Source organism: Myotis nattereri, assembly GCF_964212035.1.
Source record: "Myotis nattereri genome assembly, chromosome: 7".
Taxonomy (NCBI): domain Eukaryota; kingdom Metazoa; phylum Chordata; class Mammalia; order Chiroptera; family Vespertilionidae; genus Myotis; species Myotis nattereri.
The window spans coordinates 5,916,990-5,939,288 of NC_138082.1; the positions used below are offsets into that span (position 1 = coordinate 5,916,990).

At 43.5% G+C, this 22,299-nt stretch overlaps 1 protein-coding gene across 1 annotated transcript in view; it reads right to left on the reverse strand.

Moving 5' to 3' along the window:
• Positions 1 to 22,299, reverse strand: part of DNAH7 (dynein axonemal heavy chain 7) — a gene marked incomplete at its 5' end in the record, with an annotated part of 152,623 nt that overhangs the window by 26,898 nt on the left and 103,426 nt on the right. The window contains 7 exons of the mRNA XM_081095597.1: positions 1,421 to 1,513; positions 3,044 to 3,238; positions 4,383 to 4,509; positions 10,051 to 10,386; positions 11,161 to 11,294; positions 15,135 to 15,325; positions 18,109 to 18,263. Coding sequence (XP_080951723.1) covers positions 1,421 to 1,513; positions 3,044 to 3,238; positions 4,383 to 4,509; positions 10,051 to 10,386; positions 11,161 to 11,294; positions 15,135 to 15,325; positions 18,109 to 18,263 — 1,231 coding nt within the window. The remainder of the gene's footprint in view (positions 1 to 1,420; positions 1,514 to 3,043; positions 3,239 to 4,382; positions 4,510 to 10,050; positions 10,387 to 11,160; positions 11,295 to 15,134; positions 15,326 to 18,108; positions 18,264 to 22,299) is intronic.

Below are 22,299 nucleotides of genomic sequence, written 5' to 3' on the forward strand. Positions count from 1 at the left end.
GGAACAGAAGGTTCTTTGTTTTTCCAATATTGAGGCAAGAAGGTCAAGAGTACATGTGGAGACATTTTAGTATAAAAGTCTTATTAGCTGAGAAAACAAAGTGAAAACCTTTGAAAATTCTAATAAAAGGCTCTAAAGGGGGAAGCCAACCAGGCGAGCCTCGGAAACACTTCCTGTCCTTCCTTATTAACGCCCGAGGCAGAACTTCCCAGGCCGGACCCTGAAGTTTCAGGGGGACGATTCAGCGCGGTCATGGGTTTAACGCTGACTCTCAAACCACGGCATCACTCCCCGCACCGGAGGGCAGGGCCGCCCTAGACTTCCATGGGCACATCCTGGGCCCCTCCCTTCATTAAAACAACTTAAAAATTACGTTTTACCATTGTTCTGGTATCATTACAAATATAATACAGGCTGGGTGACACTTTCTGATCACAAGAGAAATGAAAACAACTTCACGGACCCCTCGAGTATCGTGGGCCCCAGGCGCTTTGCCTGACGGACACTCGGGCCCCGGCCAAGTCCAGCAAGGACTCCGTGTGCTCGCTGCACAGGTGACGACGCATAGAGGAAGGAGTGCCTCCATCCCACGTCAGCGGTGACGTGGGTGAAAACATTTAAAAAACACTGTTTCACCAGCTAAGTCCTGCTGTTTTGTTTTGTTAGGATGGAAGTATTGTCGTATATTCCTTAGCAACTTAAATTGTGACTATGGTAAGTGCTGAAATAATTATGTATTACTTTTACTTGAGTAGGAACAGAGGATAATTAGGATACTTTTTTCAATTTTTCCCCCCAATAATGTCTCTATTTTCTCAGAGTATATGGGTATCTCTGTGGACATGAACTATTGTACTTAAGTGAATACTTCTTTTAATTGAGTACAATTACATATCATAATACAAATCAGAATATTGATGAGTACTAAAATTTGCTGACATACAGGTCAGCTGATAGTTGGTTATATGATTTATTATTTGAGGAAAATAAAACTAAAATTGTTGAAATTTTAGTTTGTAGTCAGCAATAATAAATGTCTTGAAAATAATATCCTATTAATTTTCTAAAGGCCAACAAAGAACTATATACAGGGATAGCATTTGAAGAACCAGAAATTCTAGTATGTTAGGTTGAGGTTAACATCATTGACTAATTGTATAAGTCGGCTGTGAGAAACTGGGGAAGCATACTTTAGAAGGAGGCCTCATAAAATAAATAAAGCTATGAAATATAATCTGAATTTAGTGTGGCTTTAGTAAATATGCAAACTTTTGGAAAATGGCTGTATGAACAGGAAGTGAGGCCATCCCCTGGCGCTCGCCCCCCCCCCCCCTTCCGAGGCACAGAGGACCCCAGGTTTGCTGAGGGCGGAGCGAGGCGGAACCCAAAGACCTGAGCTGCTTTCACAGCTCGCGTTTACCTTGTCCGGTCTCAGGCAGCGAATGATGAGCATCCTTTGGAAATCATTTATTTTGTCTTCCCACACTTCAGGAAAAGCCTCGTGATGAGGCTCCTGAAACGACAGTAGATACAGTAAATAATTCAGCATTATTTTGGAGGTGATTTCTAAATTAACACAAAAACAGCATTTTGACTTATAAATCATTTTTTTTTTTTAGAGAAAACATAATGTCTAAATGAAATCAAGAATGCTAATGTAAGTTTTATTAGGTCGGGGCAAAGCTATGAAATAACGAATGAAGAGAAAATTAAGAACACCACAGAGGAATCAAAACCAGGACATGAGCTAAGCAAGTTAATCTCAATATGAATAGTCATCAATCAAAAAGATGATCCCTATTATGAAAAATAAATGTGCATATGAAGCCTTATTCCCCTTATTTCTCCAAAGGCATGTAGAAGTACCCACCAGCCTCTCTCATCATCTATTTATAAAAATAAACATTTATTACAAAAGAAGGGCATTTTACAAAAATTTATTGTGTTATTTCTTGTTTTGAACAATTTTTGGTACTTTTTTTTAAAAATAAAGAATACTTGAGAATGTGCATAGTAAAAAAGCCAAAAAAGAAAGAGAGCAATTACAAATACACGAGAAGAGAGGAATCAAGATCCAGGAGGGGAACCTTGAAAAGAGGGCGACAGTTGTAGCTTTGAGGCATCAGGGAAGGCTCCGCAGTATCTCGGATCAGAAATCTCCACGCTTCAGTAGAGTGAACAAATTTCTATTTCAAATTAGAACGAAGTACTCACAAAACATATTTATGTCTCGGAAGTATGTTTGTATTACTAGCAAGGAGAGAGCCAAAGAAACTTGTCCAAAATATTTGAATTCGTGCGTAGACACAATCTAGCCATCATGCGTAATGCAACAAGTACGTGCCCAGATACAAAATGTTCCCCACAGACCTGCCTCTTTCCCTCCTCCTCCCAGCTTCCGCACACAGAGCTCTTGTAGATTAAGTCCAAGGGAAGCAGAATGTCAAAGGAGTAGAAACAAAGGAATAGAAAAAAATGTAACTGGGAACTGGCAAAATATTAGCACTTGTACCTAAAAACTTCGGGAAGGCAACAATTTCTATGAATTCCAGAAGGGAGACTGCGTATCATGGGATGTGTTAACTATAGTAGTCTCCAGGTAGCAAGACAGGGATTCATAAAAATATTTGAGAAATATTAGTTTTTCCCTCTCCTCAAATGACATGTGATATGAAATGAAAACCTTTATTAGCTCTTATCCTGCATTCAAAAAAAACCTAAACAATAGCTGTTTTGTAAAATGTCAGCTCATCTGCTATTATGACTGCCAAAGTGTAAGCAGATACTAAATAAAAACCTGGCATGGAAATTCAGAAATAATATTTTTACGGACCATGCAACTTTCACACATCTCTGCAGGTCACGGAATTGGAAGTTCAAACAGAATCACTGATTTAGAAGGTGGTTCTACACTTTGCTATTTAACATCTGACCAGCTTACGTAAAGCTCCCTTGAATCGTGTTTGTTTTCAAAAATAAGAATATGTTATTGAACATTTTCTCCACTTAAACATTTTGGAAAGTGAGAGCCTTGAAAACATACCAAGCTATCATAGACTCTTTTCCACCCGTCCTTGAGGTGCATAAACTCCTTCCGGATGGCTTTAAAGGAGGGCAGCTCGTCGAGGCGACAGATCTCATCCCAGGACTTCTGAGGAAGCCACGTACAAGGGTTGGTATAAGGGTTATCCAGGCCGATGCCGCCCGTGAGCAGAAACCTCCACTCAGCCTTATTAATCTTTTTGGGGGGAAAAAGAAAAAAAAGCAGCATGAAGGGTCGGAAGTGAGTTTATCACATAAATAGTATATTTACAGCTGTTTTTAAAAATTGACAGTTGATTTTCAAGTTTCAGGTATGGTTCATATGAAAGCCTATCTTACTGAGATAGTTCAGTACTTATCAATGAGAAACCATTGTATCTATCATAATCATTTTTCAAAAATTGTCCCATCTTAAAAAACTACTTTTTGAAGATCTTCTCCAGAATTACTCATTTAACACGAAAATCCGAACATATCCTATTGGAATATATGTTTTCCCAAATGGCTGCTTAGAGTATTGCTGGCCCTAGAAATTGTGGAAAGCCATCAATCTGCAGTGTTTTCAATTATTTTCCATAAAATATAATCAAGTACTGTTATGAAACTTTTGTAAGAAATGCAAAAATAAGCCCTTTACTCCTTCAGAATTCCACCAATATATCACCATATGAAATCCATAAGTCTTAGACACATAAGTGGACAAAATACTGAATTTACCCACCACCTCCATCCTCACAGTGCTTCCTTTATTTTAAATGAATGGATTTCAAACTTAGTGAAAATGTGTGAAAGGTATTGTTCAAGGCAAACAGATTTGTCTAACTTGCACAAGTTCTTAAAAACATTACCGTTTATGCTATTACTTGATGTAAACATATCAATAGACTTAGTACATTTATATGCATCTATAATAATAAAAGTGTAATATGCTAATTAGACCAGACATCCTTCCAGATGTCCTTCTGGACGACTTTCTGGACAAAGCCGCAGCAGCGGGGGCCGAGGCAGAGGTGGTTGCTGTGGCGGTGGGGGCCGAGCCCCTCGCGAATTTTGTGCATCAGGCCTCTCGTATTTATGTAAGTTTCTAATAGAAACTAATTTATTTTAAATGGAAACATACACAAGTTTAAATAATAATTAGTTACATGATGAACTCTGTGTTTAATCTTTCACCTCTGAAATTCAGTCGAGTAGTGTTGTCTTGCCTTAATTATAGGAATTCTTCTTGTGTAATGATTTACAACTCTTTTTACCTATGTCCCCACACAAATACACAAACCAGCACATTAACGAAGCAGCATTATGTGATGGGCTCGCCCTGCACAGAGAGCGGCACTGACCGCGTGCTCGTGGATCTGCAGGTTCACGGTGAGGCAGAAGGAGAAGAGCAGCTTGTCCTTCTCAAAGAGCGACCGGCACACGTTCACGTACAGCGAGTAGGTGAAGTGGTCCCTGAGAATCTGCAGCCTGGGGGCGACAGGGAGAGAAGTAAGTCATACCAACCTGTCACACCTCAAAGAAGGTGCTGGAAGGAAACCGCCCATAAACCAGTTAGGTGTATGCTACCCAGTCAGCTTTCTGGTCAGTCACCCCCTAACACTCCAGAGTCCTAAGCAGCTGAGTCCACTAATTTGAGACCTACAGGATGTAGAAACACCAGTAGAAGATATTTTTTTAAAATATATTTTATTGATTTTTTTTACAGAGAGGAAGGGAAAGGGATAGAGAGTTAGAAACATTGATCAGCTGCCTCCTGCACACCCGCTACTGGGGATGTGCCCACAACCAAGGTACATGCCCTTGACCGGAATCGAACCTGGGACACTTGAGTTCACAGGCTGACGCTCTATCCACTGAGCCAAACCGGTTAGGGCCAGTAGAAGATATTTTATTCTCAACTGATTTTTTAAAAAAATCTTCCTTTTGAAAAAGAAATTAATGTATGCTATTACTTTTAAAGGTGTGTGAACTATTTTTAACAAAACATTTCTTGGGGTTAAATTTGATTTCTTTATTCTATAAATACTTCCAAATATTCCATATTATATGTTAAATGAACAGATCAAAATTTATAGCTCCTTTATTAAGTTTAGTAGTGTGCTACTCTGTCCATAAATTCACAAAAGCTGGAGAAATCACAAAACTTGATAAACTGCATTTTTATTTGCCACAAATTCAGAACATGCAGATCACAATATTTGTAACTAACAACTTTCTAGTAAGTGCTAACATGCAATCTGTATTCACAATAAATCTTAATGTGAATATAACACTTTAAGCATTTTTACTTAATTATCTTCCAAGGGAAATAAACTAGCATTGAAATAAAAAATTTAAAATACTTTTATTCGATAGGTTATAAAAATTATAATAGAAATGAACAAAACATTTCCAGAGAGCTAGTGATTGACATAGATTACTTACAATTAGGAAATTGTGATACATTCATAAAGTGGTATATTGTCCAGCTACTAAAAATTCTGTTTTAGAAGAGTATTTAATAACATGGAAAAAATGATCTTGTAGAAGTGGGAAAAAAAAAAGAAACCTCGTGTGTGTGTATGTGTATGTGTGTGTGTGTGTGTGTGTGTGTGTGTGTATTTACTTATATGTATTTCCGAGAGAGACAGAGAGAGAGAGAGATTTCAGTTTGGTCCGTGTAAAAATGTTATATCCTAGTTAGATTTTTGTTTCAGTACTTGCGTATTTTTTTTGCTATAGTTATTTATTTATTTTGCTATAATAAATTTTGGTACATTAAAATTTTTATAAAAACCAGATGATTCAAATTATTTTGGCTGTTGCATAGTATACACTATAGTAGTCATAACATGTTAGCTTGCACAGTTAAGTAATAATTATTACAAATAATAACTATCAGAAGACAAAAATGAAGTACTTTTTTTTCTTTGAATAGAAGGAAATGAGAGGTAAGTTTAGACAATGTTAAGATTCTAAAATAACTTGTTAGTCGGGTGTAGCTGGAGTTCAGCAGCTAACTGAAGTCCACAGCTTATCTGGTGTTTACCAATGATGGACAGATAAAGGATTCCTAGAACTCATTCAAACTTTAATTTCTGAATGGGAGTTAGCTCCTTAATTTGAAAACTCTTAATTTTACTAAAAATAATAATAATAAAAATAAAATAAACAAGCCTGGCTAAAAGTTTGGAGCCCCGTGTGGCAGCGTTTACTAACATGGACCCACGTACACCCTGCGGTCACTGACTCCATTCTTAGCTCCATGCCTACCGTACATGTTACGTGGAAAAGCCAAGTACAAGAATGCCGAAGGCGGCAACAGTTTAGAACAGTTCCAAGCTGAAGCTACCCAAGCTGTCCCGGACAACAAACGAATAAAAATGTGTGTTATGGTGGAAGGACAAATACACATGGAAACATCAGAGGCTTAAGGCTCCCTTTGAAAATAAGCACAGAGAATCCTGCCCCTCTGTTTCCTTCGCCCGTTTCCTTTTGGAAACTTAAAATCAGAAGTCCTCTCTTCTCTCTCTGAAACGCACGCAAGGGCTTTGGAAAGCGTGGGCCGTGCGTCAGCCTTCTGACCGGGAGCGCCTTTCTCGGAGACTGAGGTCGGTCTCTCCGATGCGTGCAGGGCAGGACACAGCGCCCTGCCCTCCGGTGTCGTGGGAGGCAGCCATCTGCTTTTCCTCTGGGTGAGGCAGTTTGCTGACACCCATGGTCACTCCCCCAGGGGCTGGCAGAGGGAGGGCGAGGTTTCTATCTTTGCAGTCTCCTCCGGATTGTCTGTGACGCACAGCGCATTCTGGCTTAAGGCGGATTCCCTAATAAGACTCTGTCTTTGCCGCGGATGGCGAGGACCTGGCCGGGAGAGCTGGTTTTTACACCTCCCCACCGATAGGCTCGCCCGTGGCCTGCGACTTCACAACCAGAGCCAGTAAGCCTGCACCGCACGGAGCGATAGGAACCTCCCGCACAGGCTGACTCAGATGCCAGGCGGAAGCGCACGCTGTGCCAGTCCATCCTGTGCTGCCCTAGAACAGCCCACACTGACCCAGGGGGTCGGAACTCAGGGCGGTGATTGCGCCGGGGCAGGGTCAGTGCCAAGGAGGGAAACAAGTATGTCTTGGTCTGGGTGCTGGTGACACGGGTGTGCTCATTTATGAAAACTCATGGAGCAAATACTGAGGATTCCTGCATGTCTCTGCCTATCCTATATAATAAAAGGGTAATGTGCAAATTGACCCTTACGGTGGAACAGCCGGAACAACCGCTCAACCAGTCACTATCCACCTCTCGGTCCCTCTCCCCAGCCGCAGGCTCCCCTTGCCCGGTGGTGAACGGGGAACCAGGGATGGGTGGCGGGGGACGCAGGCAGCACCAGGACAAGGTCCCCACCCCACCCCGCCGGTTGCCCCACACACAGAGGGTGGCCGGCGTTGGGGGCAGGGCCAGCGAGCAAGCAGGAACGGCCAACCTCTTGGTCCTTCCCCCCCTCAGCGGGCAGGCTCCGATGGCCCGATGGCAAACAGGAAACCAGGGCTGGGTGGCGGCAGGGGGCGGGGCTGGCTGTGGGCAGCCAGGGAAGAGGGCCCTGATCACAGGCCAGGCCTAGGGACCGGACCCACACACGAATTTTGTGCGCTGGGCCTCTCGTATGTTAACAACCTCAACAAATGTTTTCAAATGCTTTTCTTTTCTACTTACTCTTTGGTTCCAGATTATAATTGTAGGATAACTGTAGTCATAAATATGATTTCTGTTGTTTCTAAATGAAATAATTTTAACTAAAAAAAGAAAAAGGTATATTTTGTTTTCTATATTTCATCCAACTCTCACATCTGGGTAAAAGGATTTAATTTTTCTATAAATTGTATGGGTCTACATCACAGTTATTGAGGAAACAGATGTCACATAGGTGGATGAGTTCTAATTTGTTATAAAAACAAAATAATTGTTCTAATTTTTAAATCTTGTGCACAAAATGTGTCTTTAAGTGACAGAGCAAAGAAATTTTTTTCTCTAGACTCCAGAAAAGACCATGATTTAGAAGTAGTTAAGATGAGCCCGGCCGGTGTGGTTCAGTGGTTGAGCAATTCCTGGTCAGGGCACATGCCTGGGTTGTGGGCTTGATCCCCAATGTGGGGTGTGCAGGAGGCAGCCAATCAATGATGTTCTCACAGCATTGATGTTTCTATCTCTCTCTCCCTCTCCCTTCCTCTCTGAAATCAAGAAAAATATGTTTTAAAGAAGAAGCAGTTAAGATGCTAACATTCTGGTATTATTATTGTAACCAGGATTGAGATTAGGCACTTCAGTGAGAAGCAAGACATCATTGACTGTGTGCCTCTGTGTGACTGACATGTGATAGGTTCTGGGAACATTAAAAAAATAAATCCTTGCCTCAAGGAACTCAGATTTTAGAGTTAAAAGCAAACATTCTTGTTCAGTGAACTACCATAATGCAAATGGCTGGGAGCTTCTCTAAGAAAAGTCATTCAAAATTTTATTTTCTGAATTTCACTAATCCATGCTAATCTTAAAGTTTCAGATACTGGAAGAGATAGAGAAACAAACTAAAGCATTTTCAAATCCTATATAATAAAAGCCTAATATGCTAAGTGTCTGGTCATCTGGTCATCCATTCAACCAATGAAATATGTTAATGATATGTGAAGGCCACTCAACCACTTGCTATGACGTGCACTGACCACCAGGGGGAAGACACTCCAACCAGTAAGTTAGCTTGCTGCTGGGGTCTAACCAATCGGGACTGAGCAAGACTGGCCAGACTTGACCTGGAGCCCTTCCACAGTCTCTCCCTGGCTGGCCAACCTCCTGCATCCCTCCCTGGCCCTGACTGTGCACCCAGTGGGGTCCCACAACCTTGCTCATGCCCTCTCACAATCCGGATCTTCTCGGGGGATGTCTGAGAGCCAGTTTCGGCCCGATCCCACAGGCCAGACCGAGAGACCCCACCGGTGCACAAATTCGTGCACCGGGCCTCTAGTATCCTTATGTAAAAACAAAATTTAAACTCTACCATCATGCATTTCTTCCCTAAAGACCCCACTTTCCCCTCTCCCTCTGTTTCCTGGCTCATGAGCAGACATCTGAAAGACTGTTTGCTAAGCATCAGTCTTACCCCTTTATTAGTCTCATGCTCAAGCTTGTCAAATAATGAACGGTAATGCCAAAAGAAAATGCTCAGTCAAAGAACATTCAACATTCAGCAAAATTCTACCATCGTAAATGCAGGAATGGAATTGAGATGTCAGGAGATTGGCAATTATTTTAAGTGTTAACTGCAAGTGATGATTATTAAACTGAGTTTCCTTCAGGCACAAACAGCCGAGGAACAGGTATCTGCTTCATATTGATCAAGAACGTTACAAAGGGCAATGGCTGCAATGAGTTATTTTCTTTATTCAAGCAGTCATTTTGGGTTAGACTCTACTAAAAACATGTTTTAACACCAAACTAAAATTTATCCCCCTGGCAACAAAATGAAATTTTATTCTCACAGATGTACCATTAAGGCCTGAATTCCATTACTGAGTGTAAGAGTCACCATTAAAATTAGTTATCTCATGTAAATATACCAAATGGTCACAACGGGAGACTTTTTTAAAACCCTGTTACTTGACAAAGTTTACATATGTGTATATAAAAATGTGAATCAGTAACTTTTGAAATACAAGCTTACAGAGGGTAAGAGTCATATTTCTTAGGGGTCTGAACTATTCTTTCCATTTCTCCAATCATAAGTACATTTTGCAAATGGTAAAATGAGGTTCCATGTTTCCTCTTTTTAGAATTACATTATAACCTTATATCTCTGTAAGCCATTTCCTGGCAGACTGAACTTGGTCACATCTGTTCCATTTCAAACCCTCACATTTATTTCTGGTATGACGATTAGTCATTTTAGCGAAGTGCCTGCAATGATCAAAGCATCCTGGAAAAAAACAATGAAAGCCACCCATTGCTATTTAATGCCCATGCATTCATTAGTTAGTATCCACCTACCTTTTTGATAAAATGTCTGAATTCTCCGAGTTTTCAATAGACAGGATGAAAAGGTTAATAAACCAGGTCAGCGAGTACTGGTACATGGGCTCAATGTTTGCGAGGTCGGCAATGGAGAAGAACAGGATGGTGGAGTGGATGGCGATGGGCCGGTAGCCCATGCGAGTGGTGTCAATCTGCCGCTCGGTCTCCTCGGCCACCTCCTGCTTCTGCGAGATCTCATTGGCCAATGCCTTGGATGAAGACAGTATCTTAATCGCAGTTTCGTCTTCTAAGATATTGCCTTCCGAAGATGAAAGAACTTCCAAGATCTTGTCTTCTATTTCTTTTAACTGCCTGGAATCAAACACGATTTTCTCAGGAGAAAAAGAAATTGTTTGAAATCGCTTCACGTACACACATTCTTTTACCAGAAACAAAGAGCTCGTAACCTAAAGAAATGCATCATTTGGGACAAACACCATAACGGTGATGCTGTATGATTTCTTATCTTGCAAATGTCAGAAAGACAGGCTTTTCTGCCTCACTTCGCTTTCTAATGGCCATTTGTGGGGAGACGGTAGGTAAGCCAATCAACCGACTCTGCCATCCACATCCCAGCCCCCATGGCACAGGAAGCATCACTCCATTCATTTTCCGAAATTCCCACTACTTACCGAGCCATACCCGTTCTACCTGAGATACCGGTATCATAAGCAGACAGTGATGTGACATGTCCATTCAGACTGTGTCCCTCAGCCCGGCCTGCGCCTTCGCACAATCTGGGAGCCCTCAGGGGATGCCCAACTGACAGCTTAGGCCTGCTTCCAGTGGGGAGCGGGCCTAAGCCGGCAGTAGGACATCCTTAGCGCTGCGCAGGAGAGGCTCCTGCCACCTCCGCTGAGCTTGCCAGCCGTGAGCCTGGCTCCTAGCTGAGCCATGCTCTCCCTGAGGGAGCGCACTGATCACCAGTTGGTCAGTCCATGTCATAGCAACCTGCTGTTCTGCTGTTCAGTTGATTTGCATGTAAGCCTTTTATTATATAGGATAGATCTTTAAAATGCACTTCAAATGATTCGAAGTGATCTTGGGACAAGGAAAGATAATTCTGTATGTCGTAGTGTTTAAAACCTTTTGTTTTCGGCTCCTTGCAGTATCAGGGCTTGTTTTTCCTCCTCAAGGTCCGGCCTTTCTCGTGCCACCACAATTCCCAACAGCTGGTCCTGCATTCCCTCTGACGTTATCATGAAGTTTAATAATGTCACCTAAAATGAAAGGATACACACAAATCAAGTCATTGTTTCTATTGAGAAAGCCTCTGCTTTTGTGCTTAAAAGTTTGACCTTAAAAAGAGATTCTAGTTACTATGGTAGAGTGTGTGAAAGGAGGAATTTGTAGAGGTGATAACTAAAGAAATAGGCAAGTTTGATGGTTGGGCTAAAAACACACTAAAGTTTCTTACAGTCATAAATGTAATACTTTAAAGGGGTTTTCTTGAGATCAATTTATTTTTATTTCAGCCCGGCTATTGTGGCTCAGTGATTGAGTATCAACCTATGAACCAAGAGGTCACGGTTCGATTCCAGCCAGGGCACATCCCTGGGTTGTGGGCTCAATCTCCAGTGGGGGAGGGGGTCATGCAGGAGGCAGCAGATCAATGATTTTTTCTCATCATTGATGCTTCTATATCTCTCTCCTCTCCCTCTCTGAAATCAATAAAAATATATTTAAAAACTTATTTTGATTTCAAACTTGTCCAATTTCTAATAATCTGTTAACCTCAAAATCAATTAGAATCAGGTTGCAAACCATCTCTCATATTGACTGGACCCACTGGGTTGTATTTTAAGGATCCTAGAATTGCAAAAAAGGAAATCTTACACAGTGAGATAAGAGGGGGAAATCCCTATCATCACTGTCACAAGTGAAGTATACATATTTACAATTTCATAATCATATTATAACATGGAACTTACAGCCTGACAACCAGCCACTACTGGGAACTAAGGGATGTGCATCTCAGTGGTGCCCAGCGGGATGCAGCAAGCTGACACCTGCTTCGTACATAATGGCTCTTCCAGGCCCATCTCCCTCTGCTGCCTACATCTTAAAATCCCCCCTTTCCTGGTTCTTTGCCTAAGTGGGAAAGCAATCATTCTCAGGTCTCTCTTTTTAAAAAGCAAACAACATGAAAATAAATCATTCTTTTTTGGGGGGACAATTGATGTCCCCACAATCCCTTTCAGCTATGGAACGCCTGCTCTTGGTGTCTTCATAACTATATTATTGAAGATGCTACTTATATATGCTTTCTGTCTCCACCTTGATTATCCTTCAGCCCTCTACAACCTGCTCTCACCCCTGCCTCCACACCCTCATCCACACACAGCAATAAACTACAGGAACTTTCTGGCTCTAGTCACCAACAAACCCATAAGGCAGTAAAAACTTCATTGACCTTGAACATATCGACCTTAATTAATTTGAACACGCACTCTCCCCACCCAACATCTATCTTGCAATCTGCCTGCCCTCACATCTTGAGTTAAGGTCCTCACCTATGTCTTGAGCATTCCCTCCCCCGCCTTCCTGCCGTATGCCTTTAATTTAGGGATGCTGGCTGACTGTGGAATCCCATGCACACAAACCATGAAATGTCGCATGTGCTGCAGCTCTGCCCGCTGACTGGGAGACCCTGTGTCACTCCACTTTACCCAGTAAGAAAATTTCTTCTGCAGGAAGACAGTAATTTTTGTGCTAAAATATTAACTAGATGTTCTATACTAAACGTTCTATAAGAACATTTCCTACCTGTGATGAGGAATTTTATCACAGCTTCATGCAATGCCCTAAGAGGTGGCTCCCTCCTCCTCCCAGACCCAGTGCCTCTCAGCTTTCCCCCTCACTTACCCCATGACAGGGTTGGATGCCACTAAACATAGAGAGTGCATGGGCAAAATCATAAGTTTAAATGGGATAACAAGCCATTCCTGAAACTGAGCAATTCAAAAAACTCATGATATGTTGTTATGTAATTCTCTACTGTTTGGCATTTGTTCATGAAAAAATTATAACTAAATCTTTTAAGAGATCTTCCCTGTTGGCATGAGAACCAAGTATACAGGTTACATTTGCTTTAATCCCCCAACCAGAGCCACGGTGTTTAGTAAAATGCATGTCTTACAACTTTTACCCCATTGTGTTCAGACACAAAGAGGTAGTCATTCATATTCCATTAATGTGAGATTTTTTTTGAGATCAGTATTTTGCAAATCCAACTGTTTTCTCACAAATAAACATTTAAGGACCTAGACAGCAGTGTGGTGATTGTGTGTTGGGGGGAAGTAGGGGGAAGTGGAAGAAGGTATGGGGGATAAATGCTGAAGAAAAAAATAAACAGCCAAAACCCATTTAAATAACTAGAAGAATATTATACAAAGATGGCTTCCTAATATTATTTTCATTTAGATTCAAAAGGGTTATACAGCATGCTGTCATCCCCTGGGTACTTTTGAAAGCAAAAGGTACATAAAAGATCCTAAAAATAGGATCAAGGGGAAGTATTTTAATTTGTAAATGAAAGCAAGTAGCTGCTTCACTATGTTTTCTAATCCCTGTTTAATCAATCCCAGCAATTAAAAATAATGAAGCAATCAGACCCTCCAGGGATCTGAGGATTTCAATTGTGACTCATAGATCAGTTTCCTCCCCACAGGGGGTAGGACTGCTATTACAACTAGCGATCAGGGAGCTAAAAATGGTTTATGTCCATTGTGGTATCTTCTGAGATTTTACTGAAAAGTAAACGAAGGTTTTCCACATCATTTATTTATCTATTTAAATTTGTTGGGGTGACATCTTGCCATTTATTTAAAAAACATTTTTTTTGTACCCCAGCTTTAGGATTTTGTAATTTTCTTCTACGTTTCATTCTTTTTTTTAACTTATAAGTGAATAATCCTAATAGTACTCACATCATAATATGTGCTGGGCCTTATTCTGAGGATTTTACATAGATTCACTGATTTAGCCTTCACATCACTCACTCTATGGGTAGACGTGTATCATTCCCATTTTATAGATAAGGGAGCTGAGGCACAGAGAGAGGTTAATAACATGGCCAAGTCACACCACTGCCAAGTGCCGGAGCTGGGTGTGAACCAAGGTTGTCCAGCTCCAGAGACATGCTCTGAACCCTACTGGGCACTGCTTCTCCTAACAGGTACATTAACCGTACACACTTTTCAGGGGTTTAGAGAACATACTTACTTTAATTAATTAATTGTTGTTTTTAAAATGAGGCTCCAGGGCTGCTCTCCAGCCCCCCCCCCCCCCCCCCCCCCCCCCCCGCCTCTTCCTGGCTGCCCTGACTGTCCGGGGAATGTGTATGCCCAGCTCTCAGCTCCTCCATGTCCTCTGGTCATGAAGATGGTCCCGTTATTGACCACGGAAGCCTCGGGACACAAGGCCTGTGTGTGCTCCTCTCAGAGGGAGGAGGGAGGAGGGAGCTGTGCCATCTTGGGCTTCCTCCCCCCTGCGGACAGGTGCCCTCAGGAATGTAAACATTTCCCTGAAGGACAGCTTCTGCGCTCCCTGGATCAGTCTGGTCTCTATATGTGACTTGCAGAATCGGGATCAGTATTTCTTATCGTGCTCTCCTCTAGGCCTGCGAATGAGAGCTCTCCCCCCTCCCCCTGCCCCCCGCCCCCACCCCCTTATCTCCACCCCCACTCCCCCACCTCCACCCCCATCCCAGGCGCATTCCTCAGGGGCCCGGGCGGGACTGGGGATGAGCAGCGGACCAGCCTCCCGGGGCCTTGCAGTGGCGACTGGAACCTTCACCCGACTGGACTCTGGACGCGACTGTTAGTATTTTAGCACGAAAACAGTGCTTTTAAGCAATTACGTAAAATGGGGCGGGAAGGAGAGCGGCCCAGGTCCCGCTCCTGAATGCGGCTCCAGAGGAGCGTGGGGTGCTGTCTGCAGAGAACGGGGTGCCTGCAGTCCGAGCTCCAGCCGCGGGACGGGACCCCGCCTCGCTCCCCTCCGGCGCCCGGGCTGCGGGCGGACAGGCGGCGTCCCGGGCCGGGCCGGGCGATACCCGCCTTCACCGAGGTCTCGGGCAGGTAGTGCGGGTTGCGCAGCTTCGTGGTGATGTAGAAGCGGAAGTCGGGCGCGTACTCGATGGTGGCGTCGCCCAGGCGGATGCACGTGCTGCCGCCATGCTTGAAGGTCTGCTTGAGCAGCAGCGGCTCCAGGATGGGGTCCAGCTCCTCGCCCACGTTCTCCAGCAGCACTGGCGGCGGAGAGAGCCGTCCGTTACCGGAGGGGAGGCCGGGGACCCGGCAGCCCCCCTGCGCCCGCGGTCCCCCCCACCCCTCACCCCCCACCCCCAAAACCCTCCCACCCCCGGAGGGAGCGCGGTGCCCCGGGGACGCTCTGCGCGGGCAGATGGGGTGTTGGTAGGACTGGCTCCCACCTGGGGGTTCGCTCTTAATGGAAAGATGCATCTCATGGAGGGCGCGGAAAGCCACGGGAAGATCTACACCAATTGATTTCTCTTTTAAAAATTAAAATCTTGTCGTATTTTGTGTCTCCAGCTTTACTGAGGTGTGAAAACTGACTTACCAGCAGTCTTTGATTACTATTCCGGGCAAACCTTATGCACCGGCGTAGCTCAGGCAAATGTACCTTTATTTTCTAGAACTTCGGCTCTAAAACTTTTTTTCCCTTAAGCAGCGGGATATTTTACCAAAGAGGATCTTATCCTAAAACTCCACATCAATGAGAGGGAGGCCGGGGGTGAGGGAGGAGGAGGAAGCTCCCCGCCCCGCCCTGCCCGGCTGCCCGGGTCTAACGGTAACTCCTTAACGCAGGAGTCTTCGCCGCCTACATTGTAAAGCGGTGGCAGCAACTGGCCCTTTTGCTTGGAGGCTAAATATAAAAAGTTTAACATGTGCCATCTGCTTCTCTTTCTGGAATAGATTTAAAACTTCTCACCTCTTCCCGATGACGAATGTCAGAAGGCATTGTAAATAATCGCTATCTGTTTTTAAAGTATTTCATTCCAGAAACTAGGCTAAAGCAAGTGGAAAGGACACCAAAGCACTGGGCGCAGGCAGAAGACTTGGGGACCCCTTCGGCACTGCCCTTGATGAGGGGTGCAAGCTGGCTAAGCCACGTGACTAACATTCTCTGGCTCCTCACCTACCTTGTTAATAAAACCAAGTGGTTGGAATCAGTATTGGATTTCAATTTTTTTTTTTAAATGGCCACAACTCCAAGTAAGAAATCCGTTTTACATCTTAATCGAGTCTACACATATGCATCTAAAACTTTTAAAACTTCACGAAAGAATGCTCACCTTTACTCCACGCCGGGCAGCCTAATCTGTTCTACTAGTTTCTACTGCATTTCACTTGAAAATGCTGGGCAAGACCCACTAAGTTGGTTTTCTCTCTCACAGTGTGACCTACAGTTTCAAAAACACAGACCGATTGGCTCCACGGCATATTTCTGTCTAAAATAATGGCAGTATTGGCACCAATATTTATGGCTGAGATCACAGAAATCTCCAGAAGGCCAAGCATGTGGTAGATGCTCAGTTATCATTAAGTTGCTCTTTTTACCTCTGTCAAGGAAATTATTTGAATACTCAAGTTAAATTAGGTAATTTTAATCACACCGAGTACTTATGGTGCCAATTCCTTCAAGAAATCTGAGTCCTCTGAATTCTCACAGTTCATCACCTGTGTCTTTCTGATTATACTAGGATAATTAACCATTATACTAATATAATTAAAAGATGATACACATAAACCACATAGTAAGTCTCCAACCAAAGAAGCAGCGTAAGTTGAGCTTATCTGGCACTGCGGTAAGCACGCAAAGTAGTCACTCTGTCTTCCTGGCCAAAGTACAGATGGGGAACGGAGTCACTGAATGAGGCATCGAGTGATGGGGCATCTACTCTATTTCCAGAGCCTGCCCGTCACGGCACAGTGGTTCTGGTGAAGGTTAGCCGTGTCCTTTCACTTTCTATTTGTATTACAGCTAGCTACATATAGTTCCCGGTCCAGTCTGTTCAAAAAAGCAAGGCATTTGATAGTAGAGATCATATTCCCCTTTTTTGTAACTCCTATCGTTACACTATGCTCTAAGAACACCGGTTGGATGGAGGAAATTCTGAGTGTGTGTGTGGGTGTGAGCGGGTTTGTGTGTGTATCACACAGATTTTATTAGTAGACTTAGTTCATTTCATGCCTACCCTAACAGAACCTACAATTGTAATTCATATTTTAAAGACTAACTCATTATTAATATACAAAAGTAAAATGCCCGAGAGACCACCTGGCATATTTGTGATTATTTTTCCACACAGTACTCGCTCTCACAGAACCTGGGGTTTGCTAAACTTATCCTGAGGCTGAATTATGTTGTAGTTTCATCATGTTTCCATTTATTTGATCAAGTAAAGAGTCACATCTGATGACTAACATGAATTTAAAATGTGACTAATAACCCCAATTTACTCCAATCATAACTATTCTGTTCTTTGTTTTGACAAGTGTGACATGTGCATAGAGCTTTATTGAAAAATCCTGGCCATGTTTCTAATCTCTCCCTTGTTAATGGCAGATAACAGTCGGCCACGTAAAATGTGTACTTACTCCTCTGCCGTTTTTATAGGGTAAGTTGAAAGAAGAATAAATAGATAATTGGACTAACACTGTGTTAAAATACTTTTGACATATCAAGTGGCCCTTTTAATTGTAGATGTGGAGTTATAATAAGAACTAAAGAACAACAAAGAACGGACAAAAATTAAAACTTTAGCTCAATTAGAGGACGCATCATAAATTAACTTTGAGACACAGAAAATATCCTCACGTTCTGGAACTAGAATCTCTGAAGTTCTCACTTGATTGTCAATAAATAATGAAAGACATTAATAAAGTCATTATTTAAGATTAATCCAACACACTTATTTTTTTTAAAAAGGAACAACCTACACCATTTGGGGTTAATGAGCCCTCCCCAGGCATTTCCGTAATGTGTGCCTGTTGGCCGTCTACGTACCAGGGGTACCAAACTGGATGCAGTTCTCCAGCGTCCTGACGTAGTCAGGCTCAGTAAATTTAATCAGCTGCAGACTGTTGGTCTTTTCCATGTTCTTGATCCATTTATTAGCCTGACCTTGAGGGTCTATCATCAGAGGCCACCTTCTCGCGTTCCTGAAAGAGACAAGAAAGACGGTGCTGGTCAAGCTATGACTCGTTTCCATGGTGTTTAATGTCACACGCGTCGCTTACAGCTTATGCTGTCTAGGGATGCTTTCCCCTTTACCTTCCTGTGAGGAGCTATGCTCTGGAGGCAGACATTTACATTGAGCAGGCACCTAGAATGGCAACTCTAAAAACCAGCTGGCCAACGTAACGCTGGTGCTTTTGCTTCTTTTGGAAAATTACAGTTCTCTATATGCACGTTGCATTTTGAAAACATTTGCTGGTTTTGCTAATTAAAGTCACAATGACAACTATTCACAGTGATGGAAGTCAGGGAGTGGCCAGGCCTGGCCATTAATTACTCATGTGATCTTGGGCAAATCGCTTTGCCCCTGAGCCACTCTCAGCTGTCATTTGTACAACAGAGAAAGAGAAAGAATTGAGACGCATATTTCTCTTTAAACTCTAGATCATTAAAGAGAAAATGGCCTAAGAAAGGTGAAAAGTGTGATTTTATATCACCTAACCTTCACAATAGCCATGGACCCGTAAGTGTTAACTCGGTATTTGTCTCAGAAACGTGTGTAGTCAATGTCACTTACATACCTAGGGATTTACCTAGCGATCGTCAGCTTTTTATGGACAGAGACCTATTCTCGGAAAGTCAGGGTCTTGCGCCCGGGGAGCGCTCACACTTACCGCTTTATTCTCACTCCCATCCTCCCTTTTATGATAAGAACAAGGACAGTGAACCAGGAGACACGCGGTTTATTTCCCAGGATCCTGTGGGGTCACCAAGGCTAACCAGTCCCTGCCATCACCAGGTAGTACCAACCAAATCACCTGCTGCCTTGTGTAAAATGTGATTGGCATTTTTTCTTTCTCTTAGAAGTTGCAGTAAACACAGCCATCACAGTGGCCACTTTCCTCAGGAAAGTCTTCAAAAGTGAACACAGAAAGTTCACACAGAACATCAGAAGAGCAGGGGGAGAAAATACAAGGAAACTGGGGCAAATAGAGGCATACAATGGGGACAGGAACAAGATGATAGCTCCTATTCAGTTTCCTCATACCACGAGTTTAGGATTTCATTGGATGACTTATACCCTCCCCCCCCCCCCCCCCCGCCATGGACGTGATCATATTTCTCAGCATGGAGGTCACAGCCTGACACAAAACATGTCACTTACATGGTAATGAAGACGGTCCCATCCTCTAGTGTCAGCATCATGTAACGCACTGGTCCCCTTGGGCTGCCATAGCAAAGTACCACAGTGTGTCTCCAATCGCGTGAGATTATGTCTCACGGTCCTGGAGGCTGGAAGTCCAAGGTCAAGGTGCCTTAAGTGTGGTTACTGCAGAGCCCCCCTCTGGCTTGCAGACAGCACAGCCCTCTGTGCATGCACCCTGCTCTCTCTCCCTCTTCTCAGAACGACACCAGTCCTGCTGGGGTAGGGCTTCTGCCCTTCTGACCTCATTTAACCTGATTAAGTCCTTAAAGGCCATCTCTCCAAAGACAGTCACATTGAGGGCTAGGGCTCCGACATATGCATTGTTGGGAATCGGGGGCAGGTGGGGGGGGGGTGAATACGGAGGAGGAACAACTCAGTCCGTTCTATTTAAGAAGAAATGAGACCCAAAGAGGAGCTTTGCATCTTAGACGCAGTCAACCAATAAAAGAGAATCATATCCAAGAGAAGTTACAGGGTGTGAGAAGGGAAATGAGAAAGGAACACAACTTATGAATATGTAAAAGTTTCATTCTGTCGCATTTTAGAAACACGTTTAAGTTTGGAGGGTTTGTGTGAGTGTTAGACTGCATTTATGCTCCCCAAAGAAGTGGAATGACTCACTTTTCCTTCTGTTGCTTCCAATTTTCTAGCCACAACACCCATGTTCATGCTGGGTTTTTGAGTTTTTTTTGTCCAAAATGTACTTCCTCCCCATCCTTCTGTGTTTAACTCCCACTCATGTTTCAAGGTCACTTCAAATGCCATGCAGTCCACAAAGCCCATCTTGCTTGCCTTTCTCTCTAAACTTCAGCAATTCACCCATGTTACATTTACAGTGCTTGCATATAGTGATAATATTTCATTATGGTAATTCCATAATTTCCTAACTATATCACCCCACTAAATCGTATATTCCTAGATCAAATCAAATTTGAATATGATTATCTCGTGAAATGGAAATAGCAAAAAACATCTGACAAACACCATACCAGTTAACTCGTCCTAAAAACTGACATTTTCTAAGAGACGCCTGGTCCACGGGACAGCAGCTCAGAGCAGAGGAAAGGACTTGCGGTGCTGACCACGCTGGGCCGAGCACATTGTCACCAGCCTCTCCCACCGGTTAACTCGGGGGGAAATGCAAAAAGCAGATTCCAAAAAGTAAATAACAAGTGAATGGGAAGGAAGTTAAAACCTGAGGAACGGCCTATAGGAAGGGACAGTTTCTCACTGGGTGTTTTCTTGTTTCCGGCTTTGACCTATGAACAGCCCAGCAGGGAAATGGCAGCAGGTCCAGATAGCAAAACCCAGAAAACTTCAGACGTCATCCAGGGCCCAGCTCTAAGGATTCGTGTGTCTCAAGTCCCTAGCAGTAACTGCTTCTCTAACTTCCCTTAGGTGTTCTCATCAGATTTTGTTTTGTTTTATATTATACTAGAGGCCCAGTGCATGAAAATTCATGCACTGGAGGGGTTCCCTCAGACCGGCCTGCCACTTCTCACAGTCTGGGACCCCTCAGGGGATGTCCTACTGATGGCTGCAGTCTGGCCTCCCTCTGCAGGAGGCCACCAGCCCATCAGGGGAAGGCACTGCCCCCATCACCCCCTCACTGCTGCTGCCTCTGGCCTCCCTCTGCAGGAGGTGACTGGGCCAATGAGGGGAAGGTGACGCCCCCATCACACCTCTGCTGCAGCCACTGCCAGCCGCTGCAGCTGCCTGAGCTTCAGCCCGTCCCTGCCTGGCAGTGGTAGCTGCCATCCACGGCTTGCCTGAGCCTCAGGCAGCTGCTGCAGCTTTGTCCGGAAGGACGTTGGAAGGATGTCTGCCCTAATGAGCATGTTATCCTTTTATTAGTATAGATTTAAATTGCATATAGCTCAGATCCCTGCAGACCAATTCCATAAATAAATGCTAAGAAAGCCATAAGTCAAGATCAGTGGTTGAGCAGTAAAGAACTGTGTTCACCAGAGTTTTAATTTGTGGGATAATTTTCATAAATGCTACAGACCAAAAATTTAAGAATAACTAGTCTTCACATGTTAGTGGTTAACTCTATTTTTAAAGTTCACATGCCTCAACCATTTTTAAGTGCTTTCATCTCAATTACTTTTTCAGTAGTAAACTAACTACTAGTCAAAACAGTCATGTAACACAGAACTACGCACGTTCTACTGATGGTTGACCTGCACTACTCCTCACATGCAAACCCCCCTCCCTCCCCCCCCCCCTGCCCAAGAAGGCTGGCGATAAAAGGCCCATGGACATGTGAACTTGGAAAGCACAATTTTTGATTGTCTTCACATGGGAGCAGGCTGAAGGCCCTCGTTTCCGGGAGGTAGGATCTGGGGTAAAAGCGAGGCTGGGTGAGCCTCTGGGATTTATCTACTAACAGGAGATTCCAGGAATAGCAGCCATTGTCGTAAAAGCTCCATTCAGCCATGACCCAGAAGTATATCCATATCGCTGAGAATAGCCCACACCCAGCAGGGACCACTACAGAATTTGGAACATGCAAAACCATCCACCAACAACCCACTGCACCTTTCATTAACCTGCAATAACAAAACCCTGGGAGTAAAAATTCTAGACTTTATTGACTTATGGTAGGGTTTGTTTGTTCGTTTTTAATATATATATTTTTTATTGATTCCAGAGAAGAAAGGAGAGGGATAGAGAGATAGAAACATCAATGATGAGAGAGAATCATGGATTGGCTGCCTCCTGCACACCCCCTACTGGGCATCTAGCCCGCAACCCGGGCCTGTGCCATTGACTGGAATCGAACTCTAGACCCTTCAGTCCACAGGCCGATG